This window comes from Tiliqua scincoides, chromosome 2 (genome assembly GCF_035046505.1).
Source record: "Tiliqua scincoides isolate rTilSci1 chromosome 2, rTilSci1.hap2, whole genome shotgun sequence".
Lineage (NCBI taxonomy): Eukaryota > Metazoa > Chordata > Lepidosauria > Squamata > Scincidae > Tiliqua > Tiliqua scincoides.
In genome coordinates this window covers 61,324,296-61,341,091 of record NC_089822.1, presented here as the reverse complement: position 1 = coordinate 61,341,091, position 16,796 = coordinate 61,324,296, and the positions used below count along the sequence as shown (strand labels likewise).

Below are 16,796 nucleotides of genomic sequence, written 5' to 3'. Positions count from 1 at the left end.
CAAAATGTCCCCAAATAAGGACAAGGCACCCCAAAAGGCACATCCAAAAAAAATGTAGGACATATCAAAATAAAAGCTAAAAACACTTGTATATTGATTTCATGTGGTTAATTTAAACACTACATTACCTATTATTAAATTTAAAACTATATTACATATAATTTATTACATGAAGAAGAAGTCTATGTACTGCCTGCAGGGGCCCACCCATAGGGAAAAGGAGGACATTTAAGTTCTTTTCCAGGACACAAACTTAAAAAAGAGGATATGTCCTGGAAAAAGAAAACATCTGGTCACCCTATGTGGAGGCAGAATCTACATACAGAGGAATTTCCATAGCTATTTCTCATGTGCCAGTACAGTCAAGAGAATTGGCAGTTTCTTCATATCCCACTTGGCTTGGTCAAGTTACATAAGATCTGGAGGAGTCATGCACGTACAGCAACAAGGAGAAAGAGAGAGAAGGAATGGGGTTAAGCCCTGTGGGAAATCTTCCACACATAGATGCTGTGCCTATATAGTGAAGAGATCTGTTCAGGCTAAATATCCCCTAAAATTATATTCATTTATAAAAAGTTGTGTCAAAAGATGCTTTGCTTTGCTTTAATTATTTTTCATTACAGGTTAAGCAGCTGCTTAAATCACAGCCATCTGAACACAGCAATGCTGAAATGCTGCATAAAACCAGCATACATAATACATAACGAAAATTCAGCAGTGCATACATGCTAGGGATCCAGCACGTTCCAGGACTGTGTTGTTTGGAACTTTGTCCTGCCAGGTGATGCCGAGAATGCGTCAGAGGCAGCGCATGTGGAAAGCGTTCAGTTTCCTCTCCTGTTGTGAGCAAAGAGTCCATGACTCACTGCAGTACAGAAGTGTACTCAGGACGCAAGCTCTGTAGACCTGGATCTTGGTATGTTCCGTCAGCTTCTTGTTGGACCAGACTCTCTTTGTGAGTCTGGAAAATGTGGTAGCTGCTTTACCCATGCGTTTGTTTAGCTCAGTATCGAGAGAAAGAGTGTCGGAGATCATTGAGCCAAGGTACACAAAGTCATGGACAACCTCCAGTTCATGCGCAGAGATTGTAATGCAGGGAGGTGAGTCCACATCTTGAACCATGACCTGTGTTTTCTTAAGGCTGATCATCAGTCCAAAATTTTGGCAGGCCTTGCTAAAACGATCCATGAGCTGCTGGAGATCTTTGGCAGAGAGGGTAGTGATAGCTGCATCGTCGGCAAAGAGGAAGTTTGGAACTTTGTATTCCAAAGTTATAACAAATAACAAATATTTTATTAAATAAAATAAATAAATAAAATAATAAATAAGTCACGCAGACATTTCAGCTGGACTTTGGACTTTGCTCTCAGTCTGGAGAGGTTGAAGAGCTTTCTGTCTGATCTGGTCCGGAGATAGATGTCTTCTATTGCAGTTCCAAAGGCATGCTTCAGCAGGACAGCGAAGAAAATCCCAAAAAAGGTTGGTGCAAGAACACAGCCCTGCTTCATGCTGCTTCGGATGTCAAAGGGGTCTGATGTGGAGCCATCGAAGACAACAGTGCCCTTCATGTCCTTGTGGAAGGATCTGATGATGCTGAGGAGCCTGGGTGGACTTCCGATCTTGGGGAGGATCTTGACGAGGCCATCCCTGCTAACCAGATCAAAAACCTTCGTGAGATCTATGAAGGCTATAATGAGTGGCTATCGTTGTTCCCTGCATTTCTCCTGCAGTTGTCTAAGGGAGAATACCATATCGGTGGTGGACCTGTTGGCTCGGAATCCGCACTGTGATTCTGGATAAACGCTCTCTGCAAGTACCTGGAGCCTCTTTAGTGCAACTCGGGCAAACAACTTTCCTACAACACTGAGAGAGATGCCACGGTAGTTGTTGCAGTCACCCCCATCGCCTTTGTTCTTGTACAGCATGATGATGTTTGCATCCCTCATGTCTTGAGGTACTCCACCTTCTCTCCAGCAGAGACAGAGGATTTCATGCAGCTCAGTGACAATGATCACTGCTGAAACAGAGACTCCTGCATTGGCTCGGTCATGTCGTGAGAATGGATGATGGCCGGATCCCAAAGGATCTCCTCTATGGAGAACTCATGCAAGGAAAGCACCCTACATGTAGACCACAGCTGCGATACAAGGACATCTGCAAGAGGGATCTGAAGGCCTTAGGAATGGACCTCAACAAGTGGGAAACCCTGGCCTCTGAGTGGCCCGCTTGGAGGCAGGCTTTGCAGCATGGCCTTTTCCAGTTTGAAGAGACACTTGGCCAACAGTCTGAGGCAAAGAGGCAAAGAAGGAAGACCCAGAGCCAGGGAGACAGACCAGGGACAGACTGCACTTGCTCCCAGTGTGGAAGGGATTGTCACTCCCGAATTGGCCTTTTCAGCCACACTAGACGCTGTTCCAGAACCACCATTCAGAGCGCGATACCATAGTCTTTCGAGACTGAACGTTGCCAACAGTTTGAAAATTATTCACTTAGAAGATCTTTGGATGCAACTTAAAAAAAAAAATAGAATGGTGCGGCATGGAATACAAACTATCTGTAATTAGGGGTTCAAATACAAAGGTAGCAACTATGGTTAAATTCAAATTATGAGCACAATCGAACCAGACTGGGGGCTAGGATTTGAAAAGCCATGATCTAGATAAAACAGAGGGGTAGGGGATGGGGAGGAAGGGTAGACCTGGCAGCACCAGTGTGCACCAGAATCCTATCACCTCTCTTTCACTTGGTCCCTCTCCTTTTCTCTCCTCAGGTCTATGCCATCTATATAGCTGGTGTAGGTTCAAGAAGACCCACAGGACATCAACAGCTCTCCCAAGAGCTCCTGCTTCCAACCACTGCCACACCATGCAGCACACACCTTCATGGTGCAGCTGCACGCTTCAGCATGGCAGAGGTTGGGATTGGGTTGTAATTAAATTTTAAAGTGCTTAACTTTGGCTGGATTGTGCCCTCTAATTGGAAGCTTCAAAGATGCAGTCAGAATTTCAAAATGCAATTGCAAATAACAAAATCAGTAGAATAAATTATCCCCCAATGACACAATAAAGGCAGCACACAGGAAGAAATAACATCAAGCTGGCTATCCACTGCATCTTGCAGCTGAAGGCACAGCCATAAATTAAAATATCTGAGATACACTCAATACGTTTTCCCAGTAAATGCAACTCTGCTTTCGGTTCCTTGGGAAGTGCAATATCCAAAAAGCAAAGGGGTAGAAAAAAAGAAAAGAGATAAGAGATCCCACTTATACCATTGTATAAGTATCATTGTATAGATCCCACTTATACCATTGTATAAGTACAAGGGACACAACTAGCTTCACAGTCTAAGCCTACCATTATTGTCATTTCCTTGCCTTATTCAGTTCCAGTACTCTGAACTGAGAAGTCACCTTCACTCTGCTTGTGCTGTAAACTCACAAACTCCAAAAACAGGTAAATCTTTTACTTGGTAGATTGTGTTTCAATATAATGAGCATGCATGCAGACATAATCATGAGTTAAGAGAGTTTATCACCTTACCTGTCATATTGCAGTACACAAGAAATGGCCCCAAGGGGCCACTCCCATCTGAATCAATGTAGTAAAAGCCTGAAGTGTTCCCTCTGTGCTTATAGGCTTCACAGGATTGCTCGTAAATGGCTGTAAAAGAACATCCACCATTACAAGCGTAATGGCATCATTTTGCATTTTATTTGGGGCCTGAACAATGGAGAAGGGAGGTTGGAATATACAACCCATGCATTAAAAGCTCAGGGAAACAGAGGGAAATCACACAATAAGAACAGCACCACTCTTGGTATAAGCAAACAGCTTTTACATCTTATCAAAAGAAAATGGTTGAGTTGGCATTCCTCTTTGCTTTCTAAACAACAGGGTTCACACAGGAAATAGCATGCTGGAGGCAGACAAAGTGACTACACACCCAATCATCCAATATCAAATAAAAAATGAATAATATTAAGAAACTTGCTTTATCTCAAAATTACAAACAACTAGGATTCTGAGCATTAGCTATGCCAATTGGCTTTGAGCTTGACATTTGTCAACACACACAACAAACCAGGTTGTGCCTAGCTGTGCCCCTGTGTGGGCAAGTGGGGCAGGGCTGTGCACGATATTTAAAATCAGTTGATTTACAGGAGCAGGATCCGTTCCAAGAATCATCACACATTCATCTTACAGCATGGTTGGATTGGTCTCAGGAAGGCAAAGTAAGTAACTTAACAAGAAGTCTCCAACCCAAAATGTTTGAGAAACAATATCCTTCTATATTTGTCAGTGCAAACATTTGCCTGCATTCAAGTGCATTCAGAGGCACTCTGCTGATCAGGATTGGTATGCATTCATTTAGGAATTGATAAAAAAATAATTAAATGGGCCACTCCAAAATGAATATACAATTGCCCACACCTTATGCGCACTTGTGTGAATTCAACACACACACACACACTCGTTAAACAACAAACAACACAAACAGAGGAAAACAACCATTTAAATAGGGCAGGCAATTTCGCCCATCATTCCACTTACTTAGTCTATGTCCCAGAGTGAACCTGAGATGGGAGAATGAATCTGCTTTTTCCTCAGTCAATATGTGCCTCTCACAATTTTTAAAGAGATAGTATGTATTTGCCCAACTTTGTTTAGTTTCATAACACAAAGGGCACAATCCTAACCGGGTCTACTCAGAAGTAAGCCCTATTCTGTTCAATGGGGCTTACTCTCAGGAAAGTGTGATTAGGATTGCAGCCAAAGGCTCTTTTTGATGACTTGCTGCTATAGACTGCAGAAGTTTCCCCATCTACAGATGTGCCCCCATAACCATGGGGTTTCTGTGGATACATGAATCCACAGATACAGGGGGATGTCCTGCCCACCCTCCAGAGGCTTTCCCTGGGCCTCCCAATGCCTTATAAGGCATTAAAAACATCACTTCCACTTTCTCTGTGAAAGTGGCAGTTTTCAGCTCCAGGACTCAGTCTGAGCCTGGCAGAGGCCATGGATGGATGTCTGTAACCTCTGCTGGACTCAGAGGTCCCTCTGGAGGTGAGGGGAGCAGGGGAGAAGGGTTTACCCATATCCGCGGATACAAGCATACGCCTGTCCACATAATTTTACATTTTGTGTGTATGCTCATGGTTAATTAGAAAGATTTGTTTCTGGATAGCTGGACAAACAAGCTGACTTGCAATTCTGGCCTCTCAGCAGCACACAGATTCTGTACTGTAGCACTCAAGTGTGCAAGTTAAAAAATGGCTTCAATGCAAACTTGCAAATAGACTTCTGCATATAGCCTGTCATTTAAACTGCTCAAAACCAACCCCCATAATACGGGTAAGCTATAACTCCACATTTAAAGTGCATTAGTTCAGCCTTCCAGAATGATTCATTACCATCCTATAATCAGGCTGCTCAAGGTTGCTTAAAAAAAAAAAAAAAGATTGTATAGTAATATTTACACTTAAAACAAACAAACAAAACCCCTTCAAAAATACCTTGAACACTGTGTCAAATAAGGACTCCTCTTCAAAACAAATAAAGTTGTATCCAAAATAAGAAGGGGTGGGGAGGGAGACAAAGAACAGGCAAAACAAAAACAAACAATAACACCCCCTCCCTCCCCCCACACACACATATAACACATTTTCAAAATTGTTTTATACATGGTAACAATACAGTAGGAGTTTGGAAACCTGAAGGAATTTTATCCATATGCATTTGCTGCTTTATGATAGGGGCTAGATCGGAAATTCTAGTAAGTAGAAGTGTCACTGTTGCTTTTTATGAAAATTTTAACTTCTAGAGTAGTGGTTCCCAACATTTAGGAGCCTGCAGGCCACTGAGGCACAAATTGGGATCCTTGTGGACCACCTGCAAGCATCTCATGAGCAAGTGCTCCCTCACTATTGGAGAATCTAAGATATTTCTCATGTCAATACTCTCATATAGGCTGTGCAGCATGGCCTTTCCCAGTTTGAAGAGACACTTGGCCAACAGTCTGAGGCAAATAGGCAAAGAAGGAAGGCCCATAGCCAGGGAGACAGACCAGGGACAGACTGCACTTGCTCCCGGTGTGGAAGGGATTGTCACTCCCGGATTGGCCTTTTCAGCCACACTAGACGCTGTGCCAGAACCACCTTTCAGAGCACGATACCATAGTCTTTCGAGACTGAAGGTTGCCAATACTATACTCTCATATATTATTGGTGTTCACATATATAGACTGGGTTGGCCTAGTTAGCAAGGCCAGGGCACAGAAATACATAGTCATATACAGCCATAGCACAGCACAGTCATGTACCAGAAGGAAGAAGCCCTGCCTCATGGCAGTTAGCTGAAGTTTGCCCACTTGGCAAAACAGCTTGCAAAACAAGTTTCATAACAGGGGGTGGAAGTCCCATAGGACAATAAGGGTCCAATGACATTCCAATCTGTTGATCTAGATGCAAATGCAAAGGACTTTGGAATGTCCCTTGTCAAGCTGATCTTTGCTATATTGTTCTAGTTTGCTGGATAGCAGGGACCTCAAGGTGAAGCAAATGTTCTGCGTGAAAGTTATAGGTTTGTATGAAGCATAACCCCTTAGGAGGCCAAGGCCCTCTTAGTGACCTAAAGCGCTTGCACAATAAGAGTTTTCGAAAGATGTCCAAATGAAGAAAGATGTGACATTATAGTGAAGTAGAATTTTGTTTACACCAGTGTATAAAGTCACTAGGAAGAAGAGGCGAAGTTAAGTTGGTCTTTCTGTCCTGAACAGTTGTAATCGCTGTGTTATGCTAGATCTCTTTGTTGATGGATCTCAATAAAGAGATGTCTTAATTTTACAGCTGCTAGTCCTTTTTTGGTTGCCTACCTGAAAGAGCCTAGTAAAAGATTTTTCTGACATCACAGTCAGGGCAGAAAATGGACTGCCCCAGCAGCAGTCGACACTTCAGTGCTGACTGTGGCTGCATGCTGTCTGTTTTCTGCCCTTTCTGATGATCCATGGCATAGCACCTGCTTGGCAAGACACTGGAAGCAATCAAAGATCAATTTTTTTTTTTTTTTCTGAGATCTGGTGGACCAATTCTCAGGGTTTTACAGACCACAGGTTGGGAACTAGCATCCTAGAGTGACAGGCGCGACTCTTCTCTTATAGAGAGAGTTGAATTGGAGGCAGCACACTATCAGACACAAAGAATGATAGTGGTTTCATGACACAGGACTATGTTACAGATTGATGGGCAGCCCAATCCTAAAGGGGCTTGTAGTACAGCAGCAGCCACTTTAGCACCGCTGTACTGCGAGCCCCATTAAGACTGTGGGTCAGGGGTGCTGTTTTCTGTAGGGCAAGGGAGGCAGCCGGAGGTATCCTTGAGGTAGGAAAACATTTGTTCCCTCACGCCCCAGAAGCCACTATGTACCTACTTGGATCTGAACCAGCTAAATTGCTTGGGGTTTTGGGGGGGGGGGACGGAGGGGATGGACGGGGACGGACGGACGGACAAAAAAGTCCCAAATTCCTTAGCAGCTCTCAATTGACTGTTCTTGATTAACCTTTTTTCTGTACTTTCTCCAAATCTATGATTATACAAATGGTACACAATTTTCTAAATATTAACAGACCAGAGTACCATCACGTTACATAAAAATATCTGACATTTTAGGATACAGATCAACTTGAACAAAGACTGTTGGTTGGGATTCCTTCCATCAAACTGAATGGGAGAAATTGCTCATGAAGGGATACAATACACATTTTGAAAAAAAAAAAAATCAAAGCTAAAATACAGTTTTTAACAAGTATCTAAGACTTACAATAATGGCATGTAGCCCCCGTGTAACCCGTGTTCGCACAGTTGCAATAGAAACTATCCCAGGACTGTGAACATTCACCACCATGTTCACAGTAAATGGGCAGACATCTATAAGGACAAAAGGAAATACATAAACATTCTAAAAATTATGTTGATGCAATCATATAGGAGGAATGCACGTTTACAAAATATACATGCACAAGTATTACAGACAAACGAAGAAAAGTTAAGTTTAGGGAGTTAAAAGAAATCGGGTGACAGTTGTGACAGCCAATTCCTAGATTTTCATTTAAACATGTTTTGGTTTCAATGCTACACTAAACAAATTGGTCCCTCTTTATATAATCTATACTCATAGATTTTCAGCACTTACACTCAAAGTGATTAGGGGCACTACAGGTTGTGAGGTCATGTGTGGTATTCCAGTGCCTGGAACAAGCACTGGAAAGTGCTCCTGAAAATTCCCAAACCATCTCTACAAAATTCCATGTTACACTGAACAACATATTCCATTTCTTAGCCTCTCAAGGGTTTCTCTGTTTCTAACAGATTCCAAGTAGTTCAATGATAACGTAAGAGACATTACATTGTTTACATTCAAAGATGCACAAGAGCCATGAAGTTTATTAAGGCAAAACCCATTTCAAGTTAAAAACGACAAAACAAATTGAGAATCTACTTCCAATGTTATATAAAAAACTAGCGTCAAATGCATCTACATAATATACTCAAACAATGGTCAAAACTAGTGATGGCACAATATTTTTGTGTTGGTGAAAAATCTGACATTATTCTGAAGGCATGAATTGGACAAAAACTTGTAGAAAACCCATCCAATCCACCTACTTTCAACCAATTCTTTCAATTTCAATTTTTATCCCTTTCAATTCAACTGACTGCATTTTACCTGGGAACCACAAAGTGGAATGTGGACTGCCATTTCCCTTTCTACTGTCTGCCAGGGGCAGATGAACGAGAATGCTGCCTGATGCCATCTCTGGTCTGACCAAAAATAACCCCTTACCTTGCTTGGTCCGGTGCAGGTTAAACTGGCAGCAGGTGGGAGGAGGTGGCAGTGGCAGACTCAGGGTGAAAGGCAGTCCAAAGCCACCTCCTTCTCAGACCCCTCACAACCTGCCACCTCAGGTAGCTGCACAGATGGGCTGGCACTGCTGTCAGTCACAAAGTGGTGCTTGACATGCCCCTAGCATCTTCAAATAATTCACTACCCTCTTTCTCCACAAATTCATGTATGTAAATAGGGCTGGTCCAACAGCGAGGCTAAATTTTGTGTGTGAGTGAGCGTGTGCATGTGCCTATATGTGCATGTGTGGAGGGGGGATGACTTAAAAGTTTTTAACAGAGCCAGTATGGAGTACAACAGCCCAAGCCTGGCATGTGGGGCTGCCAAAGAGCCAAAAGTGGCTCTCACAGCATCCTGAGCGCAACCGGGCAGCTGCCGGCAGCTCCTTGGGGAAAAAGGATATTTGTCCCCTTCCCCAGGGTAAGGGAAGTAGCTCCACAATGGGGCTACTTGATTTTGTGGCGGCTGTTAGCCCGGCAAAGAATCAAGGAGTCCTGTGTCAGGCTGCACAGGGGCTCCGGAGCTCCAGCTCAGCTCCACCCTTCTCCTGCCCCATTTCTTCCCCTCCCTTCCCCCTGCCTGACCTGGAATGCCTCCTACCCACCTCCCCCCACACCGCAACTTACCTCTCCACCGCCAGGTGCTGCACAAGGAGCCCCTGGCAGTGGATTGCGGGACTCCAATTGGCACTGTTCCAGCGTGGGTTCATGCCCGCTCTGGTGCTGGGTCAGCACTAACCCTCGCAAATGTGCCTTAAGGCATGTTTGCAACAGCGTGTGACAGCAGTGAGCACTGCGCACTGCATAGGATTGGGCCCTTATTCTGTCAAGCTATGGTTTGAGAGACCTGGATTCAAATCACCTCTGAAATGTCATGGGTGACCTTGGATCAGTCACTATCTTTCAGCTTAAACTACCTCACGGCCCAATTCTATTCAACTTTCCAGCTCTGGTGTAGCCACAATGCAGCCCTATGGTTAGGGAACACATGTTCCCATACCTTGAGAAGGCCCCATTGACTGCCCCTCCACCGCTAGGATGTAGTGCATACCCCACTGGCACAACAGCACCAGCGCTGGAAAATTGGATAGGATTGGGCCCTCACACTCTTGTGAGGATAAAAGATGTGCATTGCCCAGAATTCCAAAGAGGAAGGGCAGGATACAGATGTAATAAGTACATTTTGTGCCTCCTTTAGATAGATATACAGAATGCAAGATAGAATAGAAATCAGCTGGCATTTTGACACACTTTGTTTTTAATCAAAATATTGACAAATTATTGATGGGAACGTTGTTTTTGAGGCATGAGAATAATTTGATGAACCATCATTAGTCATAACCATAGAGGAGATCCAGTCTAGCATGGAATCTGCTCTTGCATGGGAACTTTTATGTTTCAAGCCTTTTAAATGCAGACCCCTAGACCCCTGAAAACTTCTTCCCAAATCTGTTCTGAAAGCACACAGGGAAAATAAAACAAGATCAATCACTGTCCAAGCAATGTGGTGGAACATACCTGGGCTGCATATGCATTGGCTGAGCTTAGGTTTATAGTTAATTCCTCCAAAAAATCTGCATCAGTGATGGTATTTCATGCTCAGGTTTTGCACAATGCACATGAAAAAGGACTACTCCAAAATGTATGACACAAGTACAAATTGTGATCCACCACTGCAAACCTTTCTAAGGTGGTTATGTATGCCACACAAGCAACCTCAGGAAGGTCTGATCAGTTCAAAATGATCAGCTGAATGCATGATTCATCATGCCACAAAACTAGCCCCAAGCTTCCACTCTAACCAATGTATTCAGAAGCAGTAGGTCTACTGAAGTTAAAAGAAATACGTATATCTTTCTGAGAGCATGCTAAAATTATATTTACGCTCAGCAACAGAAGGAAAACAGCCCGTTATGGACTGGAATTCATTACATTTAAATGCATTGCATCTATGGAGGTATGATTTAAATGTGAAAATAGCAGATTAGGGATAATCCAAAATTAACCTCCTGAAGAACACATCTTGATTTATACACATTTCTTCCAGGATAATAACAATGGAAAATTTAAACATGTCAGTTATCTATTACAGATATGTTTCAAAACAAACTGCATATTAAACTAGGAAATTGTGCACGACAGTGCAATAGGAGGAAATATTAAATATTCATTGGAGCCTTTTCATCTGGCCCTTCTCCCTTCCCAGACAATCTGTGCAGTCTGGACCCCAATGACAACTGTAGGTAGGCCATTTCAAAACTCCATGGAGGGCTTTATCAAATTACATTAAATACATTTACTACCTTCGCCTCAGAGCGCATTCACTGGCTTGGCATTGCTTAAGAGAAGCAACCGTCGGTCTAATGTTGCATGAGGCCAATTCATATGGGAAATCAGGTTCAGAAGGGAGAGTACTCTGAGTGCTTTCTGGGAAAAGACTCAACCACTCTACTGTCAGCAGAAGTGGCATTCAGAAATAATCAATTCATTGAAAAACAAAACATCTCTTACCTATCTATAATGCCACACAAGTCTATCTGAAGGTCACTGAAATTTCCCACTGAGTTTTCTTGAACTGAAATTAAATCCACTCCTTTATTATCAATGGTAATTAGTTTCATACATCCAAGGAACCCAGCAAAGGGATTTTTACATTCCAAATGGTTGGCATTAGTTGGACATCCTGCAAAAATAGTAAATAAAAAGACAGGACAAAAATATTTATTCAAAGCACTTGGTTACAATTGCCTTTGAAATTCTAAAACTGAATGGCATATGTTATTTAAATTTACTGATTAAATATTTCAAGAAAACTCTTTATATAAGGCACAACCTATGGAATTTGTGCTTGCTTACAAATAACAAACATCAGTTCTAAAGCTTGGTCAAGCTTTAGAAAGTTCTAGAATGGGCTGGAATGGACATTAAGACAGGGTACAAGTTGCTGGCAGCAGTTCTATTCCTCCACTGCATCCCAATCACACAAAAAATCCGTGTCGTTCTTGTATCATGACAAGAATCTAATCTGGCGCCAACAACCTCTGCAGCTTCAAGCACTAGAATTGGGTGGTGCACCCACAGACCTTGCCTCATGAGCATGAGTTGGGTTAGAAGTCCCAGGCATACCAGAGTTCAACAATATCACAAAGCCCAGCAATCAAGCAACGTTCCCTGGTGCTGCAACTGCTTAGTGCAGTGCTAATGGCTCCCAGTCAGAAATCACAAACTGCAGTATTAGAACACACAGGCAGATGAAGATGCCAGCCAGGAGCTATAGCAGGAATACCTGATTGTGGGGAATAATGGGATGACACAGACATCATTCTTCTGGTGGCAATGGATCACGAATGCTCTGACCATGAGTGGAGCGGTGAACAGTAGCATAGCTAGAGGGGGGCAAAACGGTAAGTACTGTTGGCACTGCATGTGCTGTGTTGGAGCAATTCCAGGTATCAACAGATACTGCATGATCATTAAGCATATGGTAACCCAGGCTCCAGTTGAACTTGCTTGATCCTGGGTGGCAGGAAGGCATCAGAGCAGCCTGTCTTTCAAGATGTAAAGCCCACAATGCAGGACTTAATTTTTGATTACAATTATCATTAAAATACCTATGACTTTTAAAAAGAAGCAGATAAAGTAATGTGGGAACGCTATCCAAGTATCAACAAAATACATAATGGAAACAAAATAAAAATTGAAGTAATACCCAAAAATTGAAAGAAAAAGAAAAAAGGAAAGATAAAAAAAAAAGATCACAGTTAGTGAGATTCTTATGCAAATTGCTACATTCCCGTTTGCTCTGTAAAACCATTTCCAGTGGCAAAAGTCCTTGGAGCAGTCATCAGTTTGAACTATAAATGCTAATAGGTTATGGAACATGACAAATTATGCCTGCTTCTTGGAGTTTTTTTTCTTGATATTTTTTTCACAGGGCAATGCTGCCTCCGGGTTGATGTTCGGAGACACCACTTTGATTTTAATCAAACAGTATTGCCTCCTGGGTCATATTAGTCAAAGGACTTGTTGTCTCATAATATTAGCAGGCAATAACTTAAGCACACGCTCATAATGAAACCCGTTTATAACTACACTAATGAAAGCTTTTGAAAGCTAGAGTCTACAAAAATGGCTAAGGGAACTAAAAACACAAACATTTCAAGTGCAGAGAATCATCTCTGAACGAACAGAAAGAATGATAAATTGCAAATGAGAAAACAAACAAAGAACTCTCTGCTTCAGCAAAGTACTGAAATAGCTCTTTCAGTACCCTCTTTGCTTTATATAGTAGTCCCTTAGTGTCTGTGGGGGATCTATGCCTGGACCCCCCGTGGATACTGATACTGGCAGATAATGGGGCTTGTGCTAAAACATTTTTAAAGCTTTTTAAAAATATATTTAAAGCATTCCTTGCCTTAGTGCCACAAACCATGCCTGTTGCAGAGCAGTCTCTGGCGTTCACAGAAGCCCTTTCTGGGTCGTGCTGAGGCCTGTGGTCACCTCCCTTGGCTCTGGCGCATATATAGCAGCAACTGCTACCCTGCACATGCCTGATCTCATCTGATCTCAGAAGCTAAGCAGGGTCAGGCCTGGTTAATACTTGGATGGGAGACCGCCAGGGAATACCAGGTGCTGAAGGCCTTATACCATAGTCTTTCGAGACTGAAGGTTGCCAACCATATCAGAATGAATCTCAGAAGTGTCTCCCAAATGCTTCTGCAATGCATACTGAAGCATGTCAGGGCCAAGAACGGGTTGCAGACATCAGTGTGACCTAGAAGTGGCTTCCGGGAGTGCCGGAGATGCCCTGCAGCCCTGCAGCTGCTGCAGTTTGCAGTGTTATGGTACTTTTTTTTTTTTAAAAAAAGGAACTTAAAAAAAATTAAAATGTTTTTAATTAAAGCACCTGGCACAACATGGAAGTGGCTTACAGGAGCAGCAGAAACTGTCCCCTGCTACCTGTAGTCAAATCCATGAACGCTGAAACTGTGGATGGAGAGGGACCACACATGTTACACATCAGGAGTAAGTTCCAAGACTATTGCACTCATCACTGGAGAATTCAGTTAGAAGGAACATTTTGGATTTAGCATGCAGAGCAAATTCTAGTGCAAGTCAGTTTTAACATCTCTCAGCTGACCAGTTTTGTCACAATTAGGTATCTTTTAAAACATATTTCTTATTATTCTTGGGCAGCCCAATTGTATCTAAGTTCTCCCAAACCAATGCAGTGGCAGTGTAGCTTGTGCTGCATCTTGCAGGGGAATTTTGCATTTTAGAGGTCTCTGTGATGTAAGGCAGCAGTCTCTAAACTTTTTGGCCAAAGGGCCGCATCAAATATTAGACATGGTGTTGAGGGCCGGAAAAAAAAATTAAATATAAAATTTAGATGAATGAATAAATGAATTAATGGGCTCAAATGTCCAGGATTTCTCCAAGCACCAACACAGCCCAAGAAATAAAGTACACACTGAAATGGACCCCCATTCCCTTGACCCACAAGCACAACTCTGGTTGTTGTTTGGTCAGCTGGGCCAGAGGCTCTCAGGGAATCAGAGGATGGCCGCGGGTTGGATGGAGGCTTGCCGCGGGCCACATCTGGCCCCTGAGCCAGAGTTTGGAGACCGCTGATGTAAGGGTGTTACGTGAAAATCCCCTTTTGCCTTTTAGCTGTGATTTTCTATATATCTGGTTATAATATCATGCAAGCTAAACTGTTCTCCCAGCATACAGGCCACATTTCCAGGACTTTAGTCAAGCCACAAGCTCATGGTTACACAACCACCACCACCCCCATAGTCACACATTATGCGAGGAAGTCTTGTGTCTTAATCCAATCACTGTTTAAGCATCTCCTACATTACTGTATGCAAACTTGAACTGCCTTCTTGTGTTGCTGAGTCATTGTATTGTTTCCACTCAGTCTTTGTAAAGTTCCCCCTTCTAGGAAGCCAGCTATTGACCCCATTGAATTTTGCTGATAACTGATCCCCATTCAAATGTATACATACTCCAAGCACCCAGCTTTGAGTTAGTAGTCAAGCTCAGTACTGTCTCCCAACCCCTTTTAAGAGAGGGCTTCCTCTCACATGCTGTCTCTCTCTCCAAGGCCCAACACATTTGTGTTGTGTCAGAGGGTCCTCTCCACAGGACTCTTCCCCCCCCCCCACTGCTCTACAAGACAGGTAACTATCTTGCACCTAGAACTCTTTCCCTTCTCCCCCCTTTTTTACCCCTTCTCTCCCCATCTTTAGTTAGCAGCTGGGATTGGCAGAACCCTAAAATCCTTCCCTACAACCCTTCCTTTTTCTGATTTCCTCGGATGCACCAAGTACTCTTCACATGCAACCACCATGAAAGCTAGGTACATTGGATTCAAGCATTGAATGCCTGATGCAGCACTGTGCTGCCTGATGCAGAACTTACCATGTTCATTACTCACTGCTCCCTAGGTTAGTGCCAGCAGGACAACAAAAACCTTCTTGCCAGTGCTACTAACGGGCTTACTGTTGCAATGTGCTTTACTGCATGTTTGCAACAGGTGGGATATGTGGGTGCAGAAGAGGGATAGGATTGGACCATCAGTAACTTACAAATCATTTGCAATATTATAAATCAAATTAATGGTCAAATTTCTGGTCAATGTGCTATGTTCACATATATCAAAGTGAAATAAGCAGATCTATACGAATCATGGAATTTGGCATATTTGGTTTTTTTTTTTCCATTTTTCATTAATCTTGCCTTAACTTTATACATTTTTTATAAAAGCAAGAACCGATGTTACAGCACTTTCTTGATTCCTACTATGCTGTTTTTGACCTCAAAAAGCTGCATAATTTCAATACTAATTACACCTATTTTGAAGAACAAGAAAAAAAAGCCCAGTCCCACACCCAATCCTCACACCTCTTCAATCTTCAGTTTCACAAATTAAAAGTAAACAAAATTAGGTCCTTACATTTACCAAGTCTGAAAACTAGACCTTGCTTTGAGAAAATGTCACACCATACCTGTTATTATATCCCACACTCCTCCTTAATGAGCCTGAGTATGCAATAACAATTCTACTAAAATCAGCTACAAAAGTATCGTGAGTTGTAATGATCCCATGCCCAGAACTTCAGAAACATACTAGTAGCTTACACTGGAAATTTATTGGTTTATTGCATTTATATTTTGCCCTTCTTCTAAGGAAGGGGATTCTTCTTCTTCCCCTGGGGGCTGGGGATAAGAATGGGCCCTCAGTTTGGCTGTACTTGTCGTAAGAGGCGACTAAACAGCCACCGGGTAGATGGGACTCGTTAGCCTGGGAAGGCAGCTCATCTGAGAGAAGGAAAACTCTGCTCCCAAACCTCCACTGCCTTGCGGCTACATCCAGTTATGGAAAAGGCTTCAGGAGTCAACCTCGAGGCAAAATCCGGAGCCGGAGTCCCTGAGGCCGTTCATGGCTGAACACAGTCACGTTCTGGCAACTCCTGCGACGCCGATGGAACCAACCGTATTGGCTTCTGCCTTTCCATTGGACGATTTCAGCGATGTGGAGAGGGGGGATTTGCTGCATGGGTAACAGTCTATCCTCCATATCTACTTTACCCAGGCTTCGCGCACTGGAGAGGACACTCTGTTCCAGAACACTATTCAGAGTGCGATACCATAGTCTTCCAAGACTGAAGGATGCCAACAAGAAGATCCTTCCAAGGATCTCAGGATGACATGCCTTCAGATTGTTCTTCTCCCCTTTCATTCCACAACAACCTTGTGAGTTAAACTGATAGAGAGCTGCATTGCTGAGTGGGGAATTATACCCAGTCTCCCAGGTCCTAGTTGGACATCACAACCACTGTTACACCGAAATGAAGTTGGTCTGAACTAGGCAAGCTTGTATCAATCT

General features: G+C 42.9%; 1 protein-coding gene and 1 pseudogene across 1 annotated transcript in view; one reads left to right on the top strand and one right to left on the bottom strand.

Annotated features, from left to right (window-relative positions):
* CNTNAP4 (contactin associated protein family member 4) overlaps positions 1–16,796 on the bottom strand; it is a 278,158-nt gene that overhangs the window by 66,281 nt on the left and 195,081 nt on the right. The window contains exons 10-12 of the mRNA XM_066613747.1: positions 11,414–11,585; positions 7,821–7,927; positions 3,543–3,662 (exon numbers count right to left, since the gene is read on the bottom strand). Coding sequence (XP_066469844.1) covers positions 3,543–3,662; positions 7,821–7,927; positions 11,414–11,585 — 399 coding nt within the window. The remainder of the gene's footprint in view (positions 1–3,542; positions 3,663–7,820; positions 7,928–11,413; positions 11,586–16,796) is intronic.
* On the top strand, positions 13,424–13,543 carry LOC136642265 (5S ribosomal RNA; annotated as a pseudogene).